This window comes from Oncorhynchus mykiss, chromosome 24 (assembly GCF_057628025.1).
Source record: "Oncorhynchus mykiss isolate SJ-2025 chromosome 24, ASM5762802v1, whole genome shotgun sequence".
NCBI lineage: Eukaryota > Metazoa > Chordata > Actinopteri > Salmoniformes > Salmonidae > Oncorhynchus > Oncorhynchus mykiss.
The window spans coordinates 25139416-25154692 of NC_143045.1; the positions used below are offsets into that span (position 1 = coordinate 25139416).

General features: G+C 41.7%; 1 protein-coding gene across 6 annotated transcripts in view; it reads right to left on the bottom strand.

Moving 5' to 3' along the window:
- Positions 1–3118: 3118 nt before the first annotated feature.
- The window catches only part of sez6b (seizure related 6 homolog b), a 159833-nt gene continuing 147674 nt past the window's right edge, over positions 3119–15277 (bottom strand). For 2 of the 6 annotated variants that reach the window (XM_090218761.1, XM_021582864.3), the window contains exons 10-17: positions 14415–14611; positions 13466–13660; positions 12468–12659; positions 7848–8042; positions 7677–7715; positions 7376–7484; positions 5468–5573; positions 3119–4327 (exon numbers count right to left, since the gene is read on the bottom strand). In XM_090218761.1, the coding sequence (XP_090074887.1) occupies positions 4298–4327; positions 5468–5573; positions 7376–7484; positions 7677–7715; positions 7848–8042; positions 12468–12659; positions 13466–13660; positions 14415–14611 (1063 nt within the window). In that variant the 3' untranslated portion in view covers positions 3119–4297. Of the gene's footprint in view, positions 5005–5287; positions 5574–7375; positions 7485–7676; positions 7716–7847; positions 8043–12467; positions 12660–13465; positions 13661–14414; positions 14612–15277 lie in introns of those variants that run through there. The other 4 variants (XM_090218760.1, XM_036961259.2, XM_090218758.1 and 1 more) reach the window with 3 other exon arrangements.

Here is a 15277-nt window from a genome sequence, read left to right on the forward strand (position 1 = left end):
TGACCAATACAATTTGATTTGCATAAATTATTTTGAAAAGCAACTGCTGCACCGAAACTTTTATTTTGAAAGGATATCACCTTTATTGTTGGTGACTTTACACGTGCAGTGGGGTCGCTGTTGTGAAATGTCTAGCGACGTTCAGACTGAGGGTTTTCGCGCTGCACTCCCTCACTGACCAATACAATAATGTCCCCCCCCCCCCCAACACTTCAACTCCGGAAAGCCAGCGGACCTCTGCATGATAAAGCACCTGCTGGTGCTCGCTCCCCGTATCCAAATCAAATGTTATTTGTCACATGCGCGAATACAACAGGAGTAGGTAGACCTTACCGTGAAATGCTTACTTACAAGCCCTTAACCAATAATGCAGTTCAATAAATATAGTTAATAAAACATTTACTAAATAAACTAAAGTTTAAAAAATCCAATAAATCAAAAAGTAACACTAGAAATGTACTGTAATGACCTGACTAGATCATAAAGGAACAATTGTCCAGACAGAGGATTGAGTTTACGAATTGACGGTTTATTAACCAAACTTTACACAGGCTACTGTAACTGTCTCTTGTGAAGGCCAGACATAAGAGAGAGAACAAAGGCTAAACCTGGTCTTAACTTCCAATGCTCCATCCCCCCAAACCCCCTCCACTCCGCAAACCGCAAGGATGCCCGGCATCAGAACATTCCTGGCATTCCCGTGATTGGCAGATAGCAGGTTGATTGGCATGTCGGACCCCGCGAACACTGGGTACTGATAAGTACAACACAACCACCTACTAGCCTAACACATAACACACAGCTGTCTGTGCGGGTGGCTACAGTACATAACAATAAATATGCTATATACAGGGGAGGGGGCACAATCGATTTGAACAGAGGGGCAAAGTGGATGCCTTCAAAATTAAGTTTACCGTTTGGGCAATCATGTTTCTAACCGGGGGACTGACATGTTTCCCAATGCTGATTTCGAAATTCAGAATATAATCAACAAAGCGCACAGCGACACACTGAGAAAAAACGTTAAACAGCATCTTGTCAAACTGCTGGGAAAGTTTTGCGAGTCTTTCCCGGAGGAGAACATGAGACAAGACGCCTGGATAAGCGACCCTTTCGAGTTGAGATGGGAAGCGTCACGTTGCCAAGCAACGAATAGGCTCTTTTCGTGGAGCTGTCGTTTGATCGCGGACTGAGCATGCGCTACCCGGAAATGACACTGTCAAAGTTCTGGAGCAGCGTAATGGGAGAGTATCCTGTCATGCATTCAGAATCATGCTACCCTTCAGCACTACCTATCTGTGTGAAAGTGGCTTCTCTGCTATGGCCATGCTGAAAACTAAAAGCAGAAACTAACTGGACAGCCCGCATGACCTCCGAGTTGCCCTATCAAACAGACTTCAATAAACTTATTTAACTGAAGAAACACCCCTGCTTTCTCACTGATAGGCCACACACACACACACACACACAATAAATGAACAGGACTGGCATGTTTGGCTTTTGTTTAACATTATTGAACTTGTATGTGTTACTGTTCATTAACATTATTGGACTGGTTTTGATGTCATGTTCTGAGTCTGATCATTTATTACACCCCATTCCTGGACCGACCGCCTAATTAAATGGCTTATTCTCTTGAATTTATAATACATGTGTTCTCAGTTAATATGGCTGTGTAGCCTAATTACTTTCTTTAATGCCATAATTGAGAACAGAGTCTATTTTGCAAATGAAACCTGCCCAATAAGGCAGCTGCAATACAACATTATAAAATGTTATCATCAACAGTCCATAATAATGGGTCGCGACTCAATTGTTATTGTCAAATTTGGGTCCCCCGGCAAAACCAGTTAAGAACCGCTGTCAGATCAAAGTTTTGCCCAACACTTCGCCTGATGGCAGTATTATTAGAGTAAACGCCGTAAAATAAATAATGGCGCCATCTGGTGGCTAGTTGTGCCCAATCAAAGTTATTTTTGCTGTTAGGCTACTCGAAAAAGTTGGACTGAATTTGAATGAGGATAGCTAGTACTGTACAATATGTTGTCTTATTTGGGGAGTATTTGTCAGAATATTTTACCATAAGCATTTTTTTGTTCAGTCCCCCCATTTTAGTAGACTGGGTGCCAGTGTGTCTGCTCTGTTGTCAAATGTTCTATCTATATCGATGCTTCCTCTCCTTACCATATTTGGTTAGAAGTGAAAGTTCACTGGCAGGGCAGAGGAAAACGATGGAGCAAGATAAAACTGGGTCAACAACATTCTGCTTATTTTTCTCACAGATCAGGAAACATCTAATCTCTATACAGGGTTCTGTTCCCAAAACAATAATTTGTTACGGACCTGACTCATTGTCAATCTTTAAAAAAATGACGTTGAGGAAAAGCCAGTTAAACCCCTCCCTGGTGGCAGTATTTTTGGTGACCAGTAGATGATGCTGATACTACATGACAAGACAAAAGTGTGAGGCACAAGTATAGCGAGTCACAGTTTCCCCAGCAGTTCGGAATATATTTACGCCACTTATTCCCCATCGCTGTCTGTTATAAATGTCTACTTATATCAGAACATGTTAGACTATTATTCAAACATAAATTACCTAACTATAGATGGTACCAGACCACAGTGCGTGTTGTTGGTCTTGTCTACACTGGTAATCTTACCCACGGTGGGTATAAGGCTCTATAGGGATAAAGATAATGTATGGCGAACCTTGTACATTTATGTAGCCTATACGGGAAGACCACCCCTTCGCCGCTACACTGGCCGTAAATCTGCTACTCTGAACTACAAACTAGTACACTACACCGGACATGAGTCTGCTACACCTCCAACCCCAAAACCTCTACACTGTCAGAGGTAGCTACAATCTTGACTTACTTTGACTCAATGAGGAGCATGGGTCATCTGACAAAAGCTTCCTCCAGTGTGCTCGGTGTTATGCGGTTTTCTTCACTTCTTCAAAGGACATTCTTGCTTCCTTCAGCTCTTCTTTATTCATGTATACTGTACATATCAGGGCAAATTCAGACTAACGACTAAGAGGGCAAAAAGGCTAAATGCATCTCGAAGTCAACCAGTAATCCTTAATAAATTATTTAATGAGATTGTGTGTCAATTTTTTTCTGAATAATAACTTTATTGAGGACGTTTTGTTCATGAACTGGCTTAATCAGTGTATATACAATGAATCAAAAATAGATTATAGAAGTATAATCATTGTCATCACACCTGTTTGTGTGAATAAATATTATCAAGTGACAATGATAAAAAGAGAGTTTGAATGGTGATGCATTCTCCTATAGAATAAGCTATATTATTTTAGGCAAATACATTGCATCAGTTTTTAAGAATCCCCAATCCACAACAGTGACTTCTTAAGCTTTAACCTTCCCTGGTTTTCAAAACTAATGGCACTAGAACTTATATACACTTTGCCATAGACTTTTTCAGAGATTTGCCAATCCAATATCATTCATGAATACCTTTCAATCAGCATGTTGAAGACACACATACAATTGTGTATGAGAAGAAATTAAATGACATTTTCTTTGTATTACTACATCTCTATTTTATGATCCATATGAAATCAACAATGTAATAATCTCAGATGAACCAATGCAGTATCAGAAATATACATGATATGAACATTGCTTAATAAGGGCCTTCATTTTAAGGCACATTCAGATGTTTTTAATCATAGGAGGTTGCATAAAAAAAGAGGTGTGTTTACGTGTTTTTGAGAGGGTCAACTTTACAATTTGCAGCTATTGTACAAAAAAAAATGAAAAGATGTTTAAATTGTCCATTGTATTTGAAAGGTTTAAGAGTCCAGGTTATTATGATATCCCTCCAATCATCACAATCTAGCTCTTTTGTGGTGTGCCTTGCCTCAAAATAAAAATTCCCTACAAGCTGTGTGACAAATATATCGTGTTGTATTGACACATTCCATTTTTTGGACTAGATTCAAACTCAGCTTTCCCATTTGTGAGGTTCGACATTGGACTGACGTCTTTAGGGTTTGATCATCTCAGGATAAAAACTGTACAAACACTGCTGTTAGGCCATTGCTGTTAAAGCTCTACAAAAAGAATAATGTTTTCCAGTCTTTGCAGTGATGGCCAATGTGGGCTGGGCAGAGACATGTTCAGTAGACAGAGGGAAAGGTGGTGGAGGCAAGCGGAGTGAGGTGTAAAGGGGGGGGGGGGGGGGGTCTGAGGAGTGCAGACAAACTTCCACAAGGCAAACCATCTTGAGACCAGACCTGTCAATGCTGAAACACGTAGTTGTGCCTCTAGATGGAAACCTCATACTCTCTTGTGTCCTGTGAAATGAGGACATAGTTCTGAATTAGGGACAAGCTTGTACACAATAAGGTATAGTGAGACAGAAGTAGAGTAGATCATATTCCTACTATGATCACAAAGGCTATTCCTCTTTTTGTGAATGAGTCATGTGATAACTGACATCTGTTTGTAGACTATGATAGGGATATCACAGGGATACGTTTAGTGTCTGGAAGAGATCAGCCCAAACTGTGAGGCTTTTCCATTTTCACCTGAGAAAGGGGACAATGACCTTAAATTGTCTATACACACACACCATTGTCTATACATACCATTCACATGCATACAGTATACTGTATATTTATTTATATTCCATTTCTCGTTCTGATATTTCTTTTTAACTTTTAGATTATGTGTGTATTGTCTTATATTGATAATTATTGTTGGAGCTAAAAACATAAGCATTTTGCTGCAATTGCGATAACATTTGCAAAACTGTGTATGCGACCAATTTGACTCTATTTTTTATTTGATTTGAGAGGTTTGTACCTCTCCTCTGACCCATTTAAATGTGCTCAACCTACTGTGGGCTTTAGTTCAATAAGCTCACAGTGTGAAATAGGTTCAGAATGTGGAATTGATGAAGACTGACTGACAGACAGAGTGGAGGCTAAATAAGCAGGTTGTAGCCTAGCGCTTGGTCTACCTCATTGTTCTTCAGGAGTGCAGTCATGAAAGGATAGAGAAACAAACAGACAGAGAGACAATTGTTAGTTATCTGAAAGCATGAGCATGAAAGCATCAGACCTGGGTAAAATATTTTACATCTTTCAAATACCATTTGAACCCATGTCTGAACAATGTCATAGCACAAAAATATAGCTATGCTTTGTCAAATGAACTAGGAAACCTTTTGTTTGCATCAGGTGTAATGAAATGGCCCTTGTCAATGACTGAAGGTGAACGGAGTATAGCTTTACACCCCTCAAACCTATTTCTATATCACCTAACGGTAAATTCGATTTGGAGAATGAACCTGCAATATGGCAAACCAGATGGTGCTTTAAGTGCATCCTCTCAGACACGGATGACAGCGTCTGATTTCAACCTTTTGGGGGGCTTACTAATTCCAACAGGCATCTTAAAGAACCAGTGAATATCTCTATATCAGAACGTACCGTAGTCTCTGTTTTGTAGAGGGAGTTGTCGAAGGTGGACTCTCCTGGGATGTGGTCATATGGTAAGGAGGTGGACATGGGAAGACACAGAGGCTTCCCCTGAACCCTAGAGAACACACACACATGCAGTGACTTCAGAAAAAACTCAGACCCTTTGACTTTTTCAAAATATTGTTACGTTACAGCCTTATTCTAAAATGGATAAAACCTTATTTACATAAGTATTCAGACCATTTGCTATGAGACTTGAAATTGAGCTCAGGTGCTTCCTGTTTCCATTGATCATCCTTGAGATGTTTCTACAACTTAATTGGAGTCCACCTGTGGTAAATTAAATTCATTGGACATGATTTGGAAAGGCACACACCTGTCTATATAAAGTCCCACAGTTGACAGTGCATGTCAGAGCAAAAACCAAGCCATGAGGTCGAAGGAATTGTTCGTAGAGCTCTGAGACAGGATTGTGTCAAGGCATAGATCTGGGAAAGTGTACCAAAAAATGTCAGCAGCATTGAAGGTCCCCAAGAACACAGTGGCCATCAATCTTAAATGGAAGACTCTTCCTAGAGCTGGCCGCCCAGCCAAACTGAGCAATCGGGGGAGAAGGACCTTGGTCAGGGAGGTGACCAAGAACCTGATGGTCACTCTAACAGAGCTCGAGAGTTCCTCTGTGGAGATGGGAGAACCTTCCAGAAGGACAGCCATCTCTACAGCACTCCACCAATCAGGCTTTTAGGATAGAGTGGCCAAACAGAAGCCACTCCTCAGTAAAAGGCACATGACAGCCTGCTTGGGGTTTGCCAAAAGGCCCCTACAGTAAAGACATCTTAGATCATGAGGAACAAAATTCTCTGTTTTGATGAAACCAACATTGTACTCTTGCCAAGTGTCAAGTCTAGAGGAAACCTGGCACCATCCCTATGGTGAAGCATGGTGGTGGCAGCATCATGTTGTGGGGATGTTTTCAGCGGCAGGGACTGGGAGACTAATCAGGATCAAGGAAAAGATGAATGGAGCAAAGTACAGAGAGATCCTTGATGAAAACTTGCTCCAGAGCGCTCAGGACCTCAGACTGGGGCGAAGGTTCACATTCAAACAGGACAACGACCCTAAGCACATAGCCAAGACAACGCAGGAGTGGCTTTGGGACAAGTCTCTGAATGTCCTTGAGTGGCCCAGCCAGAACCCGGACTTGAAACCGAGCTAACGTCTCTGGAGACCTGAAAATAGCTGTGCGGCAAAGCTCCCCATCCAACCTGACAGAGCTTGAGAGGATCTGCAGAGAAGAATGGGAGGAACTCCACAAATACAGGTGTGCCATGCTTGTAGTGTCATACCCAAGAAAACTCTATGCTGTAATCGCTGCCAAAGGTTCTTCAACAAAATACTGAGTAAAGGGTCTAAATATTTATTTTATTTGTAATGAATTATCAAACATTTCTAAAAACCTGTTTTTGCTTTGTCATTATGGTTTATTGTGTGTAGCTTGATGAGGGAAAAAAACATTTAATACATTTTAGAATAAGGCTGTAACGTAACAAAATGTGGAAAAAGTCAAGGGGTCTGAATACTCTCCGAAGGCACTGTAGTGTCACAAGGGCAGCATAGTATACTTACAACATGATTACAGAACCTAGCTGGTCTATAGCTATTGGTTAGACTCAGTGCTTGACTTGGGCAGGAGCTCACCGAGTACCAGCACCCCAAATGTTCTACAGCTTGAGCTCAAAATTATTGTGGAGCTCCTGCACCTAAATATAAACAGTATCGGCAACCAAAATCTGTACCGGCCCCTATTTTCAGTCCAAGTCAACCCCTGGATAGACTACTAGGTACTATGGATGATGATAGCTTTCATAGTTTCAAAGTATTTTGTTTATCTATATAAAGTAGGAATACAAGACCTACTTAGAGAAGTAGAGGTAGATCCCGATGATGAAGACCATGATGAGGGCCACTGGTATTAAGACTGTTAGAGCTATGTTGGCTCGCTCCATGATGTAGTCTGCACTGGCAGCTGGTGAGCAGAGAGGTAGAGGAATCAACAGGGACACACTCAATTGGTATGATAACCTAAAGAGGCACACTTCAATGTAACACGCTTGAAGTTGCTGTGAAGTGCTGTATTTCGTTTTAAAAAATTTGGTCTTGACTTGATGTTTTAATTTGAAAGATCTAACAATTACTGTGCAGACTTGACGGCACTTACCGTCTAACCTGCGTTCATTCATAAACTCCATTGAGGAGGCTGTAAAGAAATGGAGAACATCAGAACACATATGTTAAAATATACCGACAGATATATTGTTCATCATGAACTACTGTGAACAATGGTAGAGTGAACTACACACACAGGGGAGTATGTGTCTGCAGTTCCTACCTCCGCAGACAGGAGGCAGGCTGCTCCACTGTGAAGGGTGTCCAGGGACACAGCGGAGGACAGGCTCCCCCAGCAGCTCATGGCCTCTGAGGCAGGAGAAGCGCAGCGTTTCCCCGGCCTGGTAGAGAGGCTTCTCTGAGATCTGGGTGCTGTAAGATGGGTTGCCAGGGTTCCTGCAAGGCTCATAGGTCACCGCTGAGAGAGGAGTGGACAGGACACACACACACAGTCAACATCATATAATGTATTTCTGTAAACAGCTAGTAAAACTCTTGGTGTATTGTATGAATTGGACACACTGCCAATCCAGCTTGTTCTGAGAACCGTATGTTTCTTAAAGCTTGGTGAAAGTGTGGTTGTCCTATGGTTATTTTGCATACAACCTTCCCACAATATTCTGTGAATGGTGCAGGATACCCAGCTAGCACATAACTTTCTGAAAACCAGGTGGAAATTGTACTACTTCAGCGTTTCCTCATGGTTCTATTTAAAGTAATGCTCTCAAATTGTTCAGAATTGCTAAGAAACTACGTTCTTCTATGAGACTTGTAGTACTTCAGGATAACGTTTTGTGCCGGTTTCCTCATGGTTCTATTTAAAGTCATGTTCTCCGAACGTTATAATAGTTTGCCTAATTTCAATTTCTGTGAAAAAACAAGCGTTGTATCATGTAGAGAATCATTGTACCATCTAAACCAGTGTGAAATATATTTTCAATAACCAAAGTTATTGTATTTTCAACTGATTGAAGCAGATGTACAAAACCAAATATAAAAACAAAAATGCAAGAATGGGCATAGAAATAAAGCACATAGAACATATCTACAGCTTCTTAGACTTGCGTTTAATGAGAATGACATATCTCCCATTTCTATGGGAATTTGGTCAGGTCGCCCCCAAAAAGTTACATATCGCAGTTTTAAGAAACAACGTTCTTCTATGGGAATTTCAGTACTTAAGCATATCGTTTTCTGCAGGTTCTCTCATGATTCTGTTCAAAGTCATGTTCTCAGAACATTAAGAACTTTCCATAAAAAAAAGAAGAAAAATGTGTTTACGTTAATAGAAAGCTCTAAGAATGTTATTTAAAAACATATACATTCCATTCTCAGTGTCAGTCAACAAAACTCTCTATCCTCTATCTTGATAGGTTTGCTGGGCTGCCCACTAATTGACTAACTGATTTTAAAGGTACAATATGTCACTTTTTGGGTTACCTGACCAAATTCACATAGAAATGTGAGTTATAGATCTGTCATTCCCATTGAAAGCACGTCTAAAAAGCGGTAGATCAGTTCTATGTGCAGTATTTCTATGCTTCTCATTCTAACGTTTCATTTTTGCATCTTTTACTTTCAGTTTTGTACACCAGCTTCAAACAGCTGAAAATACAATAGTTTTGGTTATTGAAAAGTTATCTCACAGCGGTTTAGATGGTACAGTGATTCTCTACACTCTGAATGCTTGTTTTGTCACATACTGAAATGATTAGAATTAGAACTATTCAAATTTTAGCAACCAAGAAATGGTGGAGCGATTCCTGCATATTGCACCTTTAATTAAGTGCTTTTTTTTTTTTTTTTAACGGAGTCTGTTTGAATAGTCTAAAATGAGCAGCTTTGTATGAGTTTAAAAAAACGTGACATGCTAGCTCCATCCAAGTGACATAGTGGACTAATTCCATGGATTGAGAACAGAAGATCATAGGTTCAAATCTAACCGACACCGTGCCACAATAAAAAAAATACATGTGCTTTCATGATTAATGCCTAAGGGACTGATTGAAATGTACAGAATGGTTACCTGGAGGGAAATGGGGGAGGGTCATGTTTTTTAAATTTCACTCAAGGGGAGGGTTTAGTATTTTTTTAATCTAGTCCAGGGAAGGCTCATGTCATTTGTAATTGATGAAATTTCAATATGCCTCATTGTTGTAGAATTAGCTGCTTATTAGGCTATATATGGTGTTTTTGACTGTACGTTTGTTTATTCCATGTGTAACTCTGTGTTGTTGTTTGTGTCGCACTACTTTGCTTCATCTTGGTCAGGTCATAGTTGTAAATGAGAACTTGTTCTCAACTGGCCTACCTGGTTAAATAAAGGTGAAACAAAAAAATAAAAATCGATGTGTGCCCGATGTTGCCCCTCATCTCTGATTATCCGCTGGGCATGCAATTTAAATTGTGCCTATAGGCTATTTAGTGTGGTCTCAATCAAATGATCCATAGCCTATAGGCTACGAAGTGCATGTTTGGAGAAGCACAGAGCAAAGTTATATTTCTAAGATAGCTGCTGGGACGGTGTAAATAAAACCAGGCTGCATTACACACTACAATGGATGTTCCACCCCTGAGCCCTGCTCTGCTCTTGCTGATCAAAAAACATTTTGTGTTGTGTAGGGCTATGGTGACAGTTCAGGAGAGACGATGGCTTCTTCTGATTAGGCCTAGTCCAAAAAATGCACTATCTTGCGCACAGACTAGCCTATAGCCTATGTTCTGTTCAGTTTGAGAAGCAGAGCGCGAAGGACAGAGGGTCAAATTTGATAGCTTGCTACTACTATAAGTTATTTGAATAAAAACAATGTTTCTTGCCCATGATGCATTTATGAGAGTTATTGACCTCACAATAATCCAGATTCACGTAACGTACATTGTGGTGCTGAAACTTGAAGCAGTACCCGCGGCACAATCAATCAGAAATGGAAAGCTCATTTTAATTAGACTTCACTAACAACAAGAGGGCTTTGTGTTGAAGCCTATGTCTTTGACAGACAATTAGGCTATTTTGTGTCGGTCAATTCCTCCACCTACCATGCACTCTTTAAGTAGCCTACCTCCGTGTTAGTGAAGGGCTGTTAAATTAAAACCAAGACTGAGCGGGTATGCCACAGGCCTACATTTTTATTAAAGAAATTTGCAAAAAAGCATAGGCCCACCCCTTGTTAGTTGAAGATTTTGAAGAAAATAAAAGGGATCTGATTATATAAAATCTCTATAACAGCGCTTTGGTCAGCAATGCTTTATGCTCGAAACAAGCTGCAAAATACCCGGGAAAGACTAGACTTTGCTTGGGAAGTAATCTAATTCTGTCACTATCAATTGATTAAGCTATTCACTTTCTGTACAATAGAATATGTTTAAACCCAGAGAGCTTTTAAGGAAACCTTCTCTCGTTGGGTTAAGCCACGGAAGACAAGTAGCCAGCAGTTAAAGCTTAAATTTTTCTGCGTCGGTAGGTCTACTCTGTCTGGGGTGGAATGGTAGGACTACTCTGTCTGGGGTGGAATGGTAGGTCTACTCTGTCTGGGGTGGAATGGTAGGTCTACTCTGTCTGGGGTGGAATGGTAAGTCTACTCTGTCTGGGGTGGAATGGTAGGTCTACTCTGTCTGGGGTGGAATGGTAGGTCTACTCTGTCTGGGGTGGAATGGTAGGTCTACTCTGTCTGGGGTGGAATGGTAGGTCTACTCTGTCTGGGGTGGAATGGTAGGTCTACTCTGTCTGGGGTGGAATGGTAGGTCTACTCTGTCTGGGGTGGAATGGTGGGCCTAAATTATGAAAGTAGCCTACCATGCTCAGACTCCTAATGAAGTCACTGACTTAATTATTTGCAAACAAGACACACTGATTTGGCATTGGAGAAATACGATAAGGTGAACACATAGCCCTATTTCTCTGTCCATTCTTAGCCTATAATTTCGGTAATTTGTGTGGTATTAAAAAATATTCCGCTAATGGGTAAAATTACGTAGAATTGCAGGACATGTTTATAAAAGGCCACTTTTTTTCTCAGACCTGCAAATACGATGATAGACTCATGCAATGGTTTAACTATATATAAGATCTTTCTAACCCTACTCTTGTCCATGGCGGTCTACGAACCCATGACCTTTTAGCCCGCATCCCTGTGTGCTATCAACATTTCTGCGTTGCCATCTACTGTTTACAGGATGAAGAACAGTTTGTAAAACTGCATATCTAAGGCTTTGCTCTGTCCAGGAAGTGAGGGTAAACAGTAGACAGTGCTCTGCTATCCACTTTGTTTTAAATATTATTTTGGTTGTAGAAGAGGGTCACTTGTTATTTTTTTTCAAGAGTTCAGTGAGGGTTTAGGTCAAATATATTTTGCCGAAGGGAGGGTCATCCATTTTCAATTCAAAGAAGTCAGATTTTCTCCATGTAACCCTTATTATAAATAACAATCACTCCCTAAACAAATCCCATATCTTCTTGGAGTTAAACAGTTAACCCAAACTAAGCCAGTTGTGTTGTTAAAAGTCTTATTGAAATCTATTCTCATAATGTTATTTAATTACCTTCAAATAACCTATAATTTCTGTTCTCAGAACAGAAATAAATCTTCAAGGAAAACATTCAGGGAAATGTAGCAAAACGTTCTTAGAACCTCCCTGCAACCTAAAAATGTATGTTCCCAGGACAGGTGAAATTTTCACTTCTGTTCTCAGAACGTTTTAAAAAATTCAGTTTTACCAGCTTTGTTCCCAGAACCAATGGGAAACCAAAAACGAATATACCCACAATGTCCAAGGAACCATGTGCTTGCTGGGAAGTGTGTATGATGGAGATGTTTTAGCAGGCTGAAGCCCAGGGGGTACGTACAGTCACATTTGGGTAGCCTCTCGCTCCATTTAGGTCCGGAGGAGCCGTGGTTGTAGCAGGAGAGCAGGCTGTTTCCAGAGAGAGTGTAGCCCTTGTTACAGATGTATTGGATGGTGGAGCCTACAGTGAAACGCGGGCTGGACATCACCCTGCGACTGTGCTCCACAGTACCTGGGTCTGTACACGACAGCACTGACACACACACAGACACAGACACACACACACACACACACAGACACACACACACACACACACACACACACACACACACACACACACACACACACACACACACACACACACACACACACACACACACACACACACAGACAGACACACACACAGACACAGACACACACACAGACACACACACACACACAGAAAAAAAACAGAGTTTTACTCATGTGCAGGGAATACAATTATTATTATTTTTTTAAATCATTAGCAGTTGTCAATGCTTATTTGTGGTTAACCAATGGGGCCAGAGTGGTGCCTGGGCCTTTTTCTAATTAAAGCCTGCAGACACAAACCCACCGAGCTGGAAAATAAAGAGATTATCTCTGTGTCTCAGTCCCACACAACAGCAAACCCTGAACCCAATCCTGGGTCTAGTAGGATAAGGGTCAGTATGGCAATAATGTTCACGTGACAGACGTCCAAATGAGTCTCCAAACCCCTGTGTCTTGTTATCGGTCAGTGATGCTGTGCCTGTCACTGTGTGGGACGTGACCAAGACCAAGGACTTTGTCACACTATCCTGTCTCTACTCCGCAGCATCCAGGTCGTCTGGATAGAACAGGAGTAATGTGTGGAGGAGCTGGAACACAGAGCCTACTCACCTCACTGATACGTTGGTCTATACAGAAAAAAGGGTTGTTTTGTCAGAAAAGCAGTGAATGCTTTTACCCATCAGCCTCTGCTTTAGCCTGTCCTTAACTGAAACTGCTTCTCACACCTAAAATGCACCTTCTGTGTGCCAGTGTGTGTGTGGTAGTCACCTCTCTCACAGCTGGGCAGGTCTCCACTCCAGGTCAGGTCCCACTGGCACATGAGCAGCTCTGTACCCACCAGCTGGAAACCTGGGTAGCACTGGTAGGTGACCACCGTGCCATGGACCAGCTCAGGGTGGGAGGTGCTCTTCCAGCCGTTGGTGATCTCTGGGAGCTCTGGACACGTGTCGTTACGAGGCACCTCTGTATCCATGAACGAGGGAGAGAGAAAGGAAGCCAGAGAAAAAGGCACTGACTTCACAGAGCGCACAGAGCTTGAGTGGTGTGGTTTTGCATTCAAATGAATGAACCTCAGGACAAACACAATAGAGGACATCCATTTTGTAGGAATTTCAATCTAGTGTGACAAGTGCCATGCAATAGGATGTCTGTCTGCCAGGCAGCCTGGCGGGGCCCGTTCTAGCCACAGCAGAAGCCAGAGAGGGCAGGGCACCCTGCAGACGAGGCTAATGTGGACAAACACACGCAGTAATTGTGTTTGGGTCTCTGACGGGCACAATACCAGACAGCTGCACCACTTGGCTGGGCCTTGCTTTCCATCTCTGTCAGAGGCATGAACAGACTATAAATCTCTCTCTCTCTCTGCCTTTTCTCTCTCTCTCTCTGCCTTCCCTTTGTCCCTCTCTCGCTTCTCTCTTTCACTCACTCTTCTCTCTCCCAGTCATCAGTATTCTGCTGCCTCCTCTTTCTCCCTCTCTCTACATGGAATTCATTACGTCTTATCAGATGTCTGCTTTATGGGTTGGCTCCGCTCCGGTGTCGTGACGACCGTGCTGATGGAAGGGGCCCCTTCCTTTTTATGTTTAAGAGAGTCTCCTCCTCCTGAACCCTCTAGAACTCTCCTCCTCCTTACTCATCTCCCCTCTTCACTGCCCTTCTGTCTCTTTAACTCTTTAATTCTGTTCACACTCTCTCCTAACTCACTCCGGAGTCTTACCGAAGAAGTGCACCACAAAGCCGTTGCCGTAGCCGTAGATGTTGGTGGCCGGGTCAGACTGGAACTGGATGGTGACGTCAGCCATGGAGGTGTAGAGTTTGAAGTGTGGCCGTGAGCCACCGTACTGACCCAGCACCGTAGCAGTCAGGTCATCTCCATCATAGAACGTCAGCAGATCGTTCTTCCCTATGTTGAGGCTGGAGCACAAAGATATATATTAAATATATTTCACCGTGCACAATGAATTGGTTTTCATGCACACTCTCACATTACTAGCTCATTTGTCATATAGTTCCTTTGTCATTGTTTTCTGTATCTGTTTTAAAAACGTGAAAGCATCCTCACTAAAATACGTTTGTTGCTTTGAGCCGCTCCGTTTAAATGTTCCGTTTACTTTGGAGCACCACAGCTCTACTGAAAAGAAAGTGACAAAACCATGAGGTAATTTATCACTTTCAAAACAAATCTCCTGTTTTAAATGTGTCACCTGAGACAGAGCCCTCTGCTTAATAAGAACCAGGACAGGATGTAAAGTAGGGAGGAAATCACACTCCGCCAGAATCGGGAAGTGACCTGTTACTCTTTCCTGTCTCAAATTAATCACAAGTGGCTCCTGATAAAACTCATTACAACGCAAGCAATTGAACTATTAATCACTTTGGAGCCTAACAGAAGAAAAAAAAACGGAAAGATTTGAACGATAAAGAGATTTGGTTCTGTAATACAGTCGTGTATCAGTAGTGTATTGTATGACATGAATAACAGAGAGAGTGTAAAAATGTCTCAATCTCATCGACCCGTTTGCACTCTGTAAACTGAGTTAAGAATCAAGACATTAAAAATATGATGCACATACGACTTGG